Below are 15,200 nucleotides of genomic sequence, written 5' to 3' on the forward strand. Positions count from 1 at the left end.
GAGTTTTGAGATCCTCAAAATGCCGGGAACCGTGGTGTAGGGGTAAGCGTGATTGCCTCTCACCCAGTCGGCCTGGGTTCGATCCCAGACGGTCCCGGTGGCATTTTTCGAGACGAGATTTGCCTGACCACGCCTTCCGTCGGACGGGGAAGTAAATGTTGGCCCCGGACTAACCTACAAAAAGGTTAGGTCGTTAGCTCATTCCAGGTGTAGGAGTCGTCTCCCTGGGTCCTGTCTCGGTGGAGTCGCTGGTAGGCAGTTGGACTCACAATCCAAAGGTCGTCAGTTCGAATCCCGAGGTGGATGGAAACTAAGGTGTAAAAAGAGGTTTGCAATTGCCTCAACAATCAAGCCTTCGGACGCCTAGTTTCGAGTAGGAATCTCGCAATCGAGAACGCCAAGGCAATGCTGTAGAGCGAATAATTTGGTTTTTAGATCCTCAAAATGCCTAGCGCTTTAAATATTTTCTATTAAATTTAATTTTATTTTATATCATATGATATTATTTTATTAAACAATTAGTACACTGATTACCAATATTATTGCTCCAAAATTTCCTGTATCTATTCAGACTGGAGTTCCAATTTAACCCAGTTTAAAGATAAATTGTAAAATATGTTTTTTGCAATTCCGTCGTGAAACTACTTACTTTTCCTGTCATTCTTCGTTGCAAAACTTGATTTTTTTAGCACTCTTTGTATTTATCCAACTCGGTGAACCTGGTTGGATAAATGTACGACTCGTGCTGAAAAAATCCTCTTTTTGCAACTTGTTGCATAAACTACTATTATAAAATTTTCTGAGGGCCCAAAAAAGGCCGAAATAATATTTTTTTTGCATCAGTACTGAAAATTAATAAAGTTTAGATCGGTAAACTATCTATCAGTATGACTAAAAAATGTTACCAAAATCGTTTGCTCTAACTTACAATAACGAATCGAAATCGATATTTTGATGTTGAAAATCGTTAAAATTTTACTGAATTATGATTTTTTTTTATAGATTTTAGTAGTTGAGAAATTGATAATGTTTAGCACGGCTAAAAATAATAAAAATGAACATAATTTTAGCGAAAATCGGTTATGCGATGAACTTCCATTTCCGAATTTTGGAAAGTTTTCACAGATTTAAATAATTTTTAGTTTACCGAACAATTTAGTTATTAAAAGTTCGATAAGGTTTTCTGAAGTAAGTAAAAAAATCTAAGTGTGTAACATAAAACCTGGCATCAAAAAGTGTTTTGTCCATGATCCTGAAAGGTTATGATATTAAATTTCATTATTTCAAATTTCATTGCCCGCGTGTTCTCTTGTACTAACTTGATTGGAATCCCAGCATGCTTAGTACAAACGAGCACTCCGGCATCGATTTATTAATGTAACAACACACATGACATTTAAAAAATCAGAGTGCAAAATATATATTTTTTAAATACTTTCAAATACAGCATTTAGGATCAATAACACACAGTAAAAAAATCATGGTAATTTTACATCTGAAAAGGGGTACATCTGTTATATAAGAAAAAATGTTTAATTTACCTCTGAAAATGTGTAATTTTTAACACTTTTCTGGTGTAACGTTACTTTTTCTGTCAAAATTGAGGTAAAATTACATCATAAAAATAATAATCTATCCAACCTTCAAAATTCACACAATTTTTTAACTGTGTATTTTTAGAACTTTAGCACTATCTTTAGGCTTGAAATTTTAGAAATAAATTTTGTCTCCTATTCCTGTACTTGTATATCTTACTTTCCAAAACACTTTACAATAAAATTTCAATTTAAAAAATTTAAGTTAAATTATGTTGTTGTGACCCCCATTCAGTGACCAAAACAGAACAATTGACAACATTTCACCCAGCGCAGTTAACACTTTCATTTTGTTTACGATTGTATGCCATCAGCAGCAAATCATTCCCATTTCCTCGACCGGGCTCCCCCTCCACCTTCTTGGTGTTGGAGTGACTCACCTGAGAAAAACATTAGGATTTTTCATGTTATCCAGTTTTCCACCAACCAAGCGATGATCGCGAGATCGTGAGAATTTACCGGTGCATTCTTTGGGCGTCTTTTTTCGGCATACAATAGTCGTTGAAGAGACCCGCAGATATTTGGCGTCAAAATACCGTCCTGACTTAATTGGATTTTCACGCGATGGTTGAGGTCTCTGCAGTAGTCAAAACTATTAAAAAAGCTGGGTTAAGTAAAAGTTTTTTTTTAACAATTTCTGTAAATTTATTATTTTTTTATTTTTCAAAGATTTATTTGGCTTCTCAAAAATATGAAATAATTTGAATAAAAATTCAACAATTCAATTTTTTTTACGGTGCAGTCGAAACAACAGCCCCAAAGCTGACCCAGTGGCGTCGGTAACAAATGGGGTGCGAGAAATTGGCTCATCCCAGCGGACGGTGAAACGAAAGTGGTTTCGAGGTTTTAACAAAAATGGGAGTAATTAAATTTTGCCCAGCTGGGGATTGCTGGCTGGCTTTTGTCGGCTTATGATTAGTGGGCTAATTTAAGTTGATCTAGTTTGACAAGCTCGCGAGCGTGGTGAGACTTTGTAACACTTCTTTTAAATTGTTTTGTCTTTTCAAAAGATGGACTACATTCAATGGGTTGCGTGATTCTAACTAAAGTCTGATTGATTTATTAGTCTCAATCGCGTGTCTGTCACGTTCAAACTTTAAAAAATTAAGATTACACTTAATCTAGCTGCTCTTATCTTGTGATGGTGAAATGTTTTAAAACTGTGAACTAGAAATAATCTGGAATTAATCAAGAAATTATCTTGAACACGATAAGATAGCACCTTCTACGCTGCAAGCAACTTTCGTGCAGCTATTCCAAGAATTTAGGCCAAAGACAGCAGTCGCAACCAGTTTCCAGCGCTCAAACATGTTCGGTTAGTACGAAACAAGTATTTTCAATCTAACTCCAAACTCAACTTCTAAACCTGATCCAGCCTTAACGATCCTACTCGTCACACTAACTCTTGCCGGAGTTACTCCCACGGACCTTCCGGACGTCCAGTGCCACCCAACGGATACGCACTTTGTGGACGACCCACGGGCGTGCAACAAGTACTTCACCTGCTACCGTGGAGAACCGATCTCGCAGTTGTGCCCACCAGGATTCCGGTTCGTGGAGTCCATGCAGGCCTGCTACGAGGCCAGCGTTGAGCAGTGTTTTCCCTGTCCGGAGCAGGGATTGCATTTTTTCGCTCATCCCAAGTCCTGCGGGAAGTACGTGATGTGTCATACGGGAGTACCCACCGAGAAGGTGTGCTCCGAAGGGATGTTGTTCAATCCGGCCGTTGGGCAGTGTGATTTGGAGGAGAGGGTCACTTGTGAAGTGTAGTGAAGAAGATTGTAGAGTTAAAATAAATTGTATTTAAAAAAAATATTCAAAACAGAAATGACTCACCTCAAGCCACTCCCATTTCCGGCAAAACCATTCAGACAACAGAACCGGTACCTCATTGATTGCGCCACCTTGAATAGGTGGTCCGATTAATAAATTCGTTCCCGCACAAAACGGTAATCACCCACATCGATCAAGAAACGAAACCCCGAGAAAAGTACCAATTTTGGAGCCAGCTCGAAGTACAAAATTTGCATCACGAGCGTGGCGTGTGTGGGCCAAAGATCACGTGGGCAAATCGGCAGCTTCCATCATTGCATTACTGAGCAACACACACAGAAAACACAACACAAAAGTGATTAGCATTTAATTGATCCGTCGTAATCGTTAAATGGCGCAATCATGTCGGTTTCATTACATCCACACCCACAAAAAACGTTCACTTTCGTTTGCCTAAACAATTTGCATTAACGTAGGTGAGTTCGCAGCTACTTCCCCTGAGCAAAACTTGAAGTTTGAATGCAATTAATCAAAATTCGATGCACAAACACACGCGCACAACGAAATTCACGGTTGAAAGTTTTATGAACGAAAACAACGACGATCAAGCCCAAAAGGAATGAAATGGACAAGTGAACATGAAATCAACTGGTAGAAAGGGGGAGTAACGAGGGAGAGGTTGAAGGTACAACCTAAAAGTGCTGTAATCGCGAGCAAAGTGTAAACTCAATTGCAAGTGAAAGTGGTTTCCATTTGATTGCTGCTGCTTGAGACGATCTGATACTGGGTACTGTTGAGTTGTTGGAAATTCCACGGCTGCAATTGCACTGTCAGTTTTTTTTATTATATTAAACTTGATAAAAGCATTTCTCAAACATTTTACGTGGTCTTTGAAGTAGTCAAAATGACAAAATGAGTTAAAAATTATAGAAAGACAAAAAAAGTCATCTATTTGAAAATGGATGGGGTCAAATGTAACATAGAAGGCAAGAACTATAAAATAATTGTCCACTTAATAAAAAATTCCACCTTTATATTGCGGAGAAAAATCCGTTTTGAATATTTTTAAATTACATTTGCGCAATCGAAAATGGTTCTATTGTTGAGTTATTGGCTTATTGAGTTGAATTTTTAGAAAATTGTTGTTTTTTTTGCAGTTTGAAATACTTTATGAAGAAAACCTTTCCTCCCAAATTTGTAAGAACTAAAAAAAATAATACAATTTTGCTTTTTTGATTTCATTGTTCAGACTGCTAGAGATAAAGCATCTTAATGTTAAAAATGTGTGAAAATGGGTTTATCTCAGTGTTGGAAACATTTACTACTAACTTTGCCTAGAACACATCTTGTCAGTTTAACAGCTGTCTAATGTTGAGGTACTTTTTTGCTCAAATTTTGTCACGGATAATAATGTCTTTAAATTTATTTCTATAGCTATTTGTGAAGTACTGTAATTTTTCAAAACTTTATTTCCAGCATCAAATTCCTCCATTTTTGAATAAAGTTGGTAAATTTCAATTAAAATTGATTCTTCTGAAAATAGTTTCTTTTGAACGTTTTTTTTTTTTTGTAATTCAGAAATAACGAGAGGCACACAGGTAGTTTTCTTTTGGCTCATAACTAGGGCTCACGGTATAAAAAATAATAATATTCTCTGCATGTCAGTTACAAATCATTGAAAATTCACGGTTCTTTAAAATCTACCTCAATTAAATTTAAAAATTTGTTATTTTGGATTAATTGTACGCAGGAAGTGACTAAAAAAGCTAGCAGTAGTTCAAAACACAAAATATTAAACGCAGACAAAATACGAATTCAATTTTGTAAAATTTTGTAGAAATATCATCAGCCGAATTCATGAATCGGTTATTCTATTTTGATTGAGTTTTAAGAAATTTTATTTGCTAAAATATCTTCAAACCATGCAAATGCTTCAACTATATGTACACAAAAAGTACAATCAGTAAAATAAGTAAATTAAAATGTACACAATAAAAAAAGTAGTAATCCGTGTAAATGGCCTGAGTGTAAAATAAATTTTGCATTATGCGATTTTACTATCGGATTTTTCGCTGTGTATGTTTGTTGACATGGTTTTAGGACTAAAGGAAAATTCAAGTGTATAAAAAAGTTTTTGACAAATTGAATTAAAACAGTTTTTTATTTGTTATTTAAAATTCCAGAAAATACTTTTAGCATGTATTGTAATCCAATCCACAATTGAATAAGAAAATCGTTCATAGTGATTTTTTCAAATTGTAATGTTATATGCAATTTATTCATGGTTATTTCAATACATTTAACAGAGATTTAAAAATAAAATAGCTCAACCTGCTTTCCACTTTCTTTCACTAAAGTTTGGATAACTTTGATTTACATTATTTTTGGAATATTGTAGAGTTAAAAAATAATATGCTGTTAAATGCTTCAAACATCACATTGAATAATCCATGACATGTTACAAACAAAGCTTTATCCCTGAAAATTTGCAATCAATTATCTGCAATTCGTAAAACATTGTAATCAATAAGGCTACCAACTCTTGCTAACCAAAAATCCGTATATTTTGCCGATATGACAACATGGTAGAAAAACTGTCAAGGAATTCTTTAGAATAAATTTGGAATTTGGGAATTAAAAACATAAAACTCTATCATTTTTGCAGCTTACAAATTTCACTTTGCTATCAGAGTGCTTATATCTTGCACGTTTAAAAATATTCATAAAATTTATCGTGATTTGCTGAATCAAATCTTCACTTTTTTGCTAAACGTGAACATTACCGGAATGTGAAGTTGGTATTTACGAATAATAATATTTTCCAATTAACATGTGCAACACAGTAGCTTACAGGACCGTTAAAAAAAATTTGATAATTTGCTCTAGAAAGCCATTGGATCTTTTATGCATTTTATGTAAGGCATTTGGAAAGAAAAAAATATTGATTATCCACTCTGAAATAAAGAATCCCTGGAAAACTATCCAAGTCATCCCTTTAAAATCGATCTGACGGTGAAATAAAAATGTCTATTTAGCAAAAGCAAAACATTTTTTTATGTTATTAAAATTCCGTACAAATCCGTATTCTGCGAAAAAATCCGTACAAAAATTCCGACCTGTAAAAAATCGGCGAAAAGGGTCGAAAATCCGTACGGTAAGGAAAAAATCCGTACAGTTGGTGGTCTTAGTAATGAATAATAACTTCAAAAATAAGCTCTAAATTTGTATTTCATTTTTTCCAACTGCTTCCAAAATGCCTGTTAAAAATCTATGTTTAAATGCATTGGAGAACAATTTGACTAAAGATTATTTCGAAATTCGCGGCATTTCACGGTATTTACCAAATGGAGCCTAACATTTCAAAATGGCACATAACTTTTGTTAACAAGCGTGTATCCCTTTCACTCAAATGACCAAATGACAGAATTTTCTCAGATTGCTGTTTATGCATATGGGACATTTATGAGTTAATTTTTTTAGCGAAATGAATTCTAGTGAAATTTCAGGAATTTTGATGAAATCCCGATTTCTGCTTAATTTCTCTGAATTAAATAAATCATTAGATTTGAAAAAAGGTTATTTCAAGAATAATCTTCATTTTTCTTCATCTAAAGCTCTTAAAACATAATTGTGGAGTTTTATTTCAAATAACAAACCTATTTTTTTTTACTTTTAGGGTGTTTTTGAATAACTTTTATTGAAGGCAGATTTACAAAACTATCTGAAAGCAAAAATTGAAAATTTCATTTATTTTCTCATGTGAAATTTGATGGAATTCAGAAAAATATTTTCTTCCAATGTTTTCAAAGTATCAAATTATTTTAAATTAGTTAAATAAAAAACGGGTCAAAATGTGAGCAAGTCATATCTTTTGGTTTTATTATGAGAATGTAATGAATTTTGTGTTTTATTTTCATCATTTTATAGTAGCTTTTAAAATAAAATGTTTCAAGAAAATTAAAGTCCTTTAAACTTGCTTTCAAAACAAACCAAAAACACTGGGTTCGAAAGTAATTTCCTCGCCCCAAGTACCCAATTCAGTTCCGCCACGCAATAAATTACCGTTTTCGCCGCGCTGGGAAAGTTTACAAACCTCAAACGAGCGTAATTGCGCACTGCGCCTTCCCATTTTGACATCTCATTAGTGGCACCGAATTCGATTTCTTTCAAATTCGATTAGCTAGCTCATTCCAACAAAACGCATCGCGAAAAAATCGGACCGTTGTTTTGTGCGAATTTTGCTGGCAGCCCTGATTTCGCGGCGGCGGCGCCTTTTCACTTTCAGTTTTGTGCGCACTGCGCGAGTACGCGTGAGCCGGATTTTGGTTGGCGTGTAACTTCCCAAAGATCCGGCATTGTGTAGTGAGCTACTGCTTGAGCAATTAGGCCCATCGATTGATTAGGAGAGCGGGGGGGCTTCCGCAGAAAATTGGTTGCCGCGGGCCATTTTTCAAGGTGCCGCGGCGCCTTCAATTGAACGCCAATGGAGCCCATCAAACGGTGAAGTAATTGTAATTGGTGGGTTGGCAACACTGCTGTGCTGGCGATGAAGGGGAACAGTGAGGTTAGGTTTGGGCTGTTTTTTTTGAGATTTGCTGTGAAGAGTTTTTGTCCCGATATTACACCTGAAGTAATGATGTGTTCAAGAGAACAACCAACCTGGGAACCACATACCTGACCTCAACCGATCGACTCACGTGAACGCACCTGGCCAAGAATCTTCACCTGTTGAGCGGCGAACAACACTGCAGACAATGGAATCTCACTGCGCCAAGAACAAAACAAAGAACCTGGCTAAATTGCGTTTCCCACCGCCACGGTCCGATTGGCCGCTTCGGGACCCCGGTCCAGATTTCCCCGCCCCTTGCCACATGAGAGAGGCACGCCAAGTTTTGCATTTTCCGAGGGACGACGACGTTCTTCACCTTCGTGTGGCGAAGAATGAAGCACGCCCGAAGAAGTCTTGACATTCCTCGTTCCAGCTGGGTGCGCCCGGATAAACAATATAACAGTTCCGACTGACAGTGTGTGGCCACTGCGGACTGACCACCGGACGGCTACGTGAAGCACCAGGCCGTAAAACTACGGCCGAAAAGAAGTAATTAATATTTTATTTACCGTGGCCGTTTGGCCGCATTGGTTGGCGCTAGGGAAGTGTTGCCAGTTTGTTGGGTCGATTTGCATCAACATAACCTCAACCAGGTTATGCCCGCCAATCAAACTTGTACTTGTCTCGTTTCCACGAGTACAACACGAAAAAGCCTTTTGCCAGCTGCCATCTTTTCATCTCTTTATTTATTCACAAAACAACTTGTTCCGTGGTAGCTTTGCCTCGTAAGTGACTGCTGAACTCTGCGGCGGCCAAAGTCAGAGTTGAGACGTGCGATTTAAGTGCCACCTTGACTTTCTTTCCAGTTCTACGCACTGTGCTCACAGCCGAACAAACTGGTAATGTGGGTCATTTTTGCGTGTATGACGGTTCATGTCCAATGTCACCTTTGTCTGCCTTCATCTTGGGATTGTTACATGCAAATAAGATTGAATGGAGTTTTAACAAAGCAAATGGTTCATTCTACATTAAACCACATGAGACGTTTCAACCAGTTCTCCAGAATTCTGAAAAAAAAAATCTTTTTCGAAATTTTATTTCATTTAATTTATTTTGTTGTTCAAGCATCACTTGTGTGATACTATCCTACACACCAAAAAATCATATGGTAAAATCGCATGCAAAAGCATGCACATCACCTTTGTCAAAATAAACACTTAATATTACACACTGCATGTACAATTTTTGCAAACACAAAAAAAGTTGCAACCGACGGGATTCAAACCCAGCACCAACAGTAAGGACAGGCATCTTAGCCCACTTGGCCATCAAACCGATGAAAAGCTGGAAGGATAAACGCATATATGAGCTTTACATTTCGGTCAAGAAGGTTTCCCATACTGATAGGCTACATATTTCAGAGTGTAAAATCAGATAAAATTGCATATTATAATACAATATAATACAATATATATATTTATTTTACACGCAGATGGATTACTTCTTTTTTAGCTGTGTAAGCTGAGATGTGGACTACCTTTCAACAGCTGATTAATTCGTCGCTAACATTTCAAAAAGCGTCATAAACATAGGTTTTGCGTGAGACATAGCGCTTATTGAAATGTTAGCCACGAATTTAATGTTGGGAACATAGGTTGCGGGTGCTTGAAGAATCGAGTAAATCTACTGAAGGATGAAACTTACAAAATAACCTTCGAAATAACTTATAGATGGGGGATAGTTAGAGGAAAGGAACATTTTGAAATGTTAGTATTCCTTGATTTGGATGAAATTTTGTCCATCGATTCCTTTGGTCCAAATAAGCCATTTGCATCATTAATTTACCATGCAAGTCTCCAGAAAAACTCTATGCATATTTGAAAACCTGTATCTTAAGATGGGATTTTCTAATCGATTTGGTGTCTTCGGCAAAGGTGTAAATTATGATTAGAACTATTCGTAGAGAAGACGGGTAAAAATTAGCCATTGTTTTAATCAAAAAGTCGATTAAAATTATATTTTTACGTTTATTTTTTAGCCAAGTTATGATTTTTTGATAAAAAAGGGATTTCTGGAAAGTATTAAAAATTCAAAAGGCATTTTTTGATGAAAAATCGAAATTGAAATCAAACGTTGTTGATATAAACTGGCAAAGAAATAGTAATTCGAAGTGCTACCCAGCTTGTTAAAAAATACTGATTTTTAGAATCACGGCTTACAATTAATAATGGCCAAATCATTTGATTTACAAACTTTTTTTGTACGTTTTCTTTACATTTTTCGAAGTATTTATAATGAAACTTTTTATAGAAATAATCGTTCCATAAGCTTTTGTGGCAAAATGTTCGACTTGAGTTACTGAATATTCCTAAACCACGTGGACACTTTTTTGGAAACATCTGATGCTCCTTCCTTCATTTTGAACATATTCAATAGATATTTTCCATGCAAATAAAAAAAATATGGACAGTGAAAAATGTCATCTTTTATTGTAAAACATAGGAAAGTTACATTACTTGCTATAAAAAAAGTAGGGCAACGGTATTTTTAGATGAAAAGAACATCCGTAATCTGTTTTTTTTAATACTTATTTTCATCAAAAAGTTTGTAATAGTTTTAAACCACTGGCATTACTGTTGCACTAGTGTGACTGTTAAAGGGAAGTAAAAAAAAGTGAAACTTTTAGGGATGTTTAATAAAACTCACAAATCTGCAATAAAGCAGATAGTGCAATTTTTAATACAGACAAAAAAGGTTTTTTCCGTAAAATTTTTCATTGTTGTTGTAGAGCTCTAGGACAAAATTGATAAAATAAATTGATTTATTAAAGTTATATTGATATTGCGATTTAACGATGAAAAGTCATGCGAAATAAAAATTCTATCTCACCGTTGTGCTTCTCAGACTATTTTCGGGGGTTGCTTTTTTGTTACCACTTTATATCAAATTTGGGTAATTTCTATTTTGAATAAGTATTCTCTAAAAATTCTCCAAAAAAATCAATTTTTAGGTTCATAAATTGCTTAAAAATTATTAAAAATAACGCTGTATCTTCACAACCAACGTTTCAATCTTCCCACCTGCAAGAATCACGTTCCATCGAAGTGGGGTCAACCAGAGATAGTTGCACTTTTCCAAGGGTACACCGAAAACAAACTCTCGATTCTCATCACGTAACTCACCTTCACTCAGCGACGTGCCTGAGTAGATCTAGCGCCACGTGTATCTATCAAACGGAATGACGTCTGTATACAAAGCATGTTATTACTGACCTAAGGTTACCGATTCCAAGTCGTTAAAGATCTTTACATGTGTTCGAGTCTGGGTTACTGATTGATTGAAAGGTTCAAAATCGTAATAAAATCGATTTCTGCCCAGCTCTTAAATTGATCCAAACCCAAATTCTTAAAGATCGTATCACCCAAAATCGACCGCGTTTTTTTTTCACACCGTTCTGTTCCAATTCTATCCCCGAGCTGATTGAATCGAACGCAATTTCGCCTCAATGAAAGAGTCGTTACTGTTGTTCGGTTCATGTGCGCGAAAAAAAAAACGCGGTGTTGGCCTTTTCGGCACATTGTCTACTCTACATCCAACCGGGGAGTTCCACCTTCATTATGACTCACCCCAGTTTTCATTTCCCCTTTCGATTTTTTTTTCTCCTCCTCTTTTCCTATATTTTGCTGTTTCTGTTGTTGTTTGATTGTTTTTCGGAGCCGACGAGCACCGAGCGGCGTTTCGTACAGAAGTAGAACACGCCAACCAACTGTTTCAACAAAATTTGTACTGTAGATCGACCGCGACCGAGCCAAAGAACCACCAAGAGCAATGCCATCATCGAAGCCGCGAAAGTGCGAAAAGTAGTGTGGGTTCCGTTAGATCTGCCTGTGTGGACTGGCGTTCTTTTAAAGTTACTGTCGTGAATAATTGGGGGAAATCGAGTAATCTAAGTAATTTTTGAACAGCAGTTTCTCAAGCTTATTGTGAAATTTTCCTATTTTTCCAATAACTATATTATCAAAATTTTTAAATCCACCTTTTTATTTGCCCAAACCCAAAAACACTTGTTTTCGACTTTATCAAATGTAGGGATTGATTTGAAAATTCTATTTTTCATTTCATGTTTTGACATTGAAATCCTTGGTATTATATTCAATATCTTTCACTTCGGATAATCGAATCACGAAAAAAAAAATCGCTGTCTTATTTTTGACTGTCGACCTTTAGTATGACCCCTAAACAACGGTAAAGTGATTTAGAATTTTTAAATCTAAGATGGCAGCCAAAATGGCGATGATGAAATATTCAAAAACAGCATTTTGTAATTTAATAGTCAATCAACTATTCAATTTTGACTAAAATGGGGTCGCTGAATTCGAATTTGATGCTTTAAACAAGCTTTCGGTCTATTTGGAGAATCAAAACACTTGTATGTTCGCTTCATCCGACGTTTCGACCCGTTTTGGGCCTTTTTCAAGGAATCGAAATGGGAGTGTTTGTCGTTAGGGGATGCTCCGTCGAGCACAGCACTGTCTGGTAGCGGGGTACCCTAACGATAAACACTCCCATTTCGATTCCTTGAAAAAGGCCCAAAACGGGTCGAAACGTCGGATGAAGAGAACATACAAGTGTTTTGATTCCCCAAACAGACCGAAAGCCAAACCTAACCTAAAAAATATTGATACGGTCGAATAAACAGCAGGAGCTTAAAATAAGAAAATGAAAAAAAGGAGCAAGAAGTTTTTTCGTTCGTGATAATCGAACTTCGGATAATCGAGGCTTCGAATAATCGAGTCTGGACTGTAGTAGTTTATGCAACAAGTTGCAAAAAGAAGATTATTTCAGCACGAGTCGTACATTTATCCAACGAGGTTCACCAAGTTTGAAAATACGACGAGTTCTGAAAAAATCAAGTTTTGCAACGAATTGTATACAGCATTTTTCTATAATTCCAAAAAATACCCTTTGAATTCATCGTTCAAATCAGATCAATATTGAAAGTACAGTCCAGACTCGATTATCCGAAGGCCTTGGAAAAATTTTACTTCGGATAATCAAAACACGAAAAAAAATTTTTTCGTTGTCTTATTTTTGATAGTCGAGCTTCAGTATGACCCCTAAACTACGCTGAAGTGATTTAAACATTTTAAATCCAAGGTGGCGGTCAATATGTCGTTGACGAAATATTGAAAAATAGTGGTTTATGCAACAAATTGCAAAAAGAGGATTTTTCAGAACGAGTCGTACATTTATTTTACGACGAGTGCTGAAAAAATCAAGTTTTGCAACGAGTTCCATACAACATTGAGTGAAATTTCAAGTCAAATTTTCATGTTTTTTGTCAATATATCGTTTAAGTCAAAAAAATTTGAAAAGTGTTACTTTTCGAAACAAGTGCTGAAAAGTTTAACTTTTCAGCACTCATTTCAGTGCTGAAAAGTAGAACTTTTCAGCTTTTATTTTGAAAAATGTTGCTATTCGATTTTGTTGTTTTTGATACAGAAAAGTAGGCTATTTCGTCGTTTAAGAATGACAGGAAAAGTAAGTTGTTTCACGACGGAATTGCAAAACTGTATTTTGCTATTTAAAAGGCAATCAACTATTCAAACTTGACTTAAATGGTATAACTTTTCGACTTGACAAATTCAACTTTTTAAACCTGTGCTGAATATTTGAACAATTATGGATACTTATTTGGACGAATTAATGAAGCAAAATGACTTCACTGGTCGTAGGAAAACTACATACTAAGTTTATTCCAAATCAAAAATGCAAAAAAACGTCATCCGAAGTCTCAATATTACGAAAATTTATATGAATATTCCAATAAGATTAGTTTTAAGGCAGAAAAAGATACGTTTTTACATCTACAAACCATTTTTTTGAAGACATGACTTTAAAGTTTCCAATTCAATTAAACTCGTCCATGCAGCACCTGCTTCGCTGCCTAGTTAAGCAGAAGACTGCATTGATATTAATTTTCCAATTTAAATTATAAGCAATAAATTTCAAGCGCACGAGAGTGCCCATAAGTGCACTTTAAAGGGGAACGATTATTACGAATGAATTCTTGTTGGGTGCAGCAGCTGAACCAGCTTTAAGGGCAAAAAGTGGCGCTAGGTGCTGTATGGTTTCAGTCAAATTCACCTGAATTCTTATCTGCTGTTTCAGCTCGTGAAAGAGTGGGACCAATATAGTTTCGTACAGTTCATTAATGAATACTGCGTTCATTACTTCAGTTGATATCTCTTTCTCGCCAAATGTTCAGCCCAGAGCGCTTCTCAGAGTTCCGATTTGACAGCGTTACGACATATTGTAACGCTAGCTTTAATAGTGGTGTTCATTTTTACATTTTTCGATCTGGGATTTTTTGATCAAGTCTTAACATCAGCATTTGAAAAAAATAAAAATATTTAAGAAAAACTCTCGTATGTTTTGCAGGGTAAATACTGGGTTCAATTCAATCAGCCATTTTACTTTTTTAACACCTTTTTCCAACAACTTATTTTTTGAATATTTTGAGAGAAACCTGCTTGCTCACTTGCAATTGGGCTATTGAATACTTTTTGATTTAGGGGGAGAGGGGGTAATATGCACCCCCGGGGCAAAATGCACCCCCTGTTTTTCTCGGCATTTGGAAGAATTTTCCGGGAAAAAATCATAGAAATTGGAAGCTTAACATTGCTAAACCATGCTGGAAAAATTTGAGCACCGTAGTATAAAAACAGCTTAAGTTATTTGCAAAACTTTAAAATGTTGTGTTTTCATCTAATTTTCATTGAACTTTCATTATGAGTTTTGGACAATTTAAAAAGCATTTATTCATATTGTAAGTGTTGAGGTATATAGTTTTTGCCAAAATCTTCATTATTCTGTAGATAGATGAGTCCAAAAACATCAAAAAATGCATTTTTAATTAAATTTTCTGCAAAAAGCGTGGTCGGGGCAAAATGCACCGCTGTGAAGCTCCTTTGTAAAAACAGCGGTGTCATCTAGTGGTGACTAGTGTAAACTGCTTTTACCCGGTGCATTTTGCCCCATGTTTTGGTGCATTTTGCCCCGTTGTTGTAGTGCATTTTGCCCCAATGTGGCGGTGCATATTGCCCCGCATAACTGTTTGAAATGAATCAAAAATGTTTTTAGAAATATGATATTTTCGAACAGTTTTGAGGTTTTTTAAGACTTTTTTCACATGGATGACGAAGAATAATAGTTGTTTTGGAACATCGAACAAAATTCTTCCACAGAAATGCTGTAATGGTTGAGAAATCACAGTTTTCCCT

General features: G+C 35.8%; 2 protein-coding genes across 2 annotated transcripts in view; both read left to right on the forward strand.

Moving 5' to 3' along the window:
* The window catches only part of LOC6037853 (ral guanine nucleotide dissociation stimulator-like 1), a 92,442-nt gene that overhangs the window by 23,314 nt on the left and 53,928 nt on the right, over nt 1-15,200 (forward strand). The gene's annotated exons all lie outside the window — the stretch shown is intronic.
* On the forward strand, nt 2,846-3,368 carry LOC6037850 (protein obstructor-E). The gene is made up of 2 exons (XM_001847671.2): nt 2,846-2,910; nt 2,971-3,368. The coding sequence occupies exons 1-2, from the start codon at nt 2,904-2,906 to the stop codon at nt 3,363-3,365; spliced, it is 402 nt and encodes a 133-aa protein (XP_001847723.2). The 5' UTR covers nt 2,846-2,903; the 3' UTR covers nt 3,366-3,368.

The sequence above is a fragment of the Culex quinquefasciatus genome, chromosome 2, assembly GCF_015732765.1.
Source record: "Culex quinquefasciatus strain JHB chromosome 2, VPISU_Cqui_1.0_pri_paternal, whole genome shotgun sequence".
NCBI classification, from domain to species: Eukaryota; Metazoa; Arthropoda; class Insecta; order Diptera; family Culicidae; genus Culex; species Culex quinquefasciatus.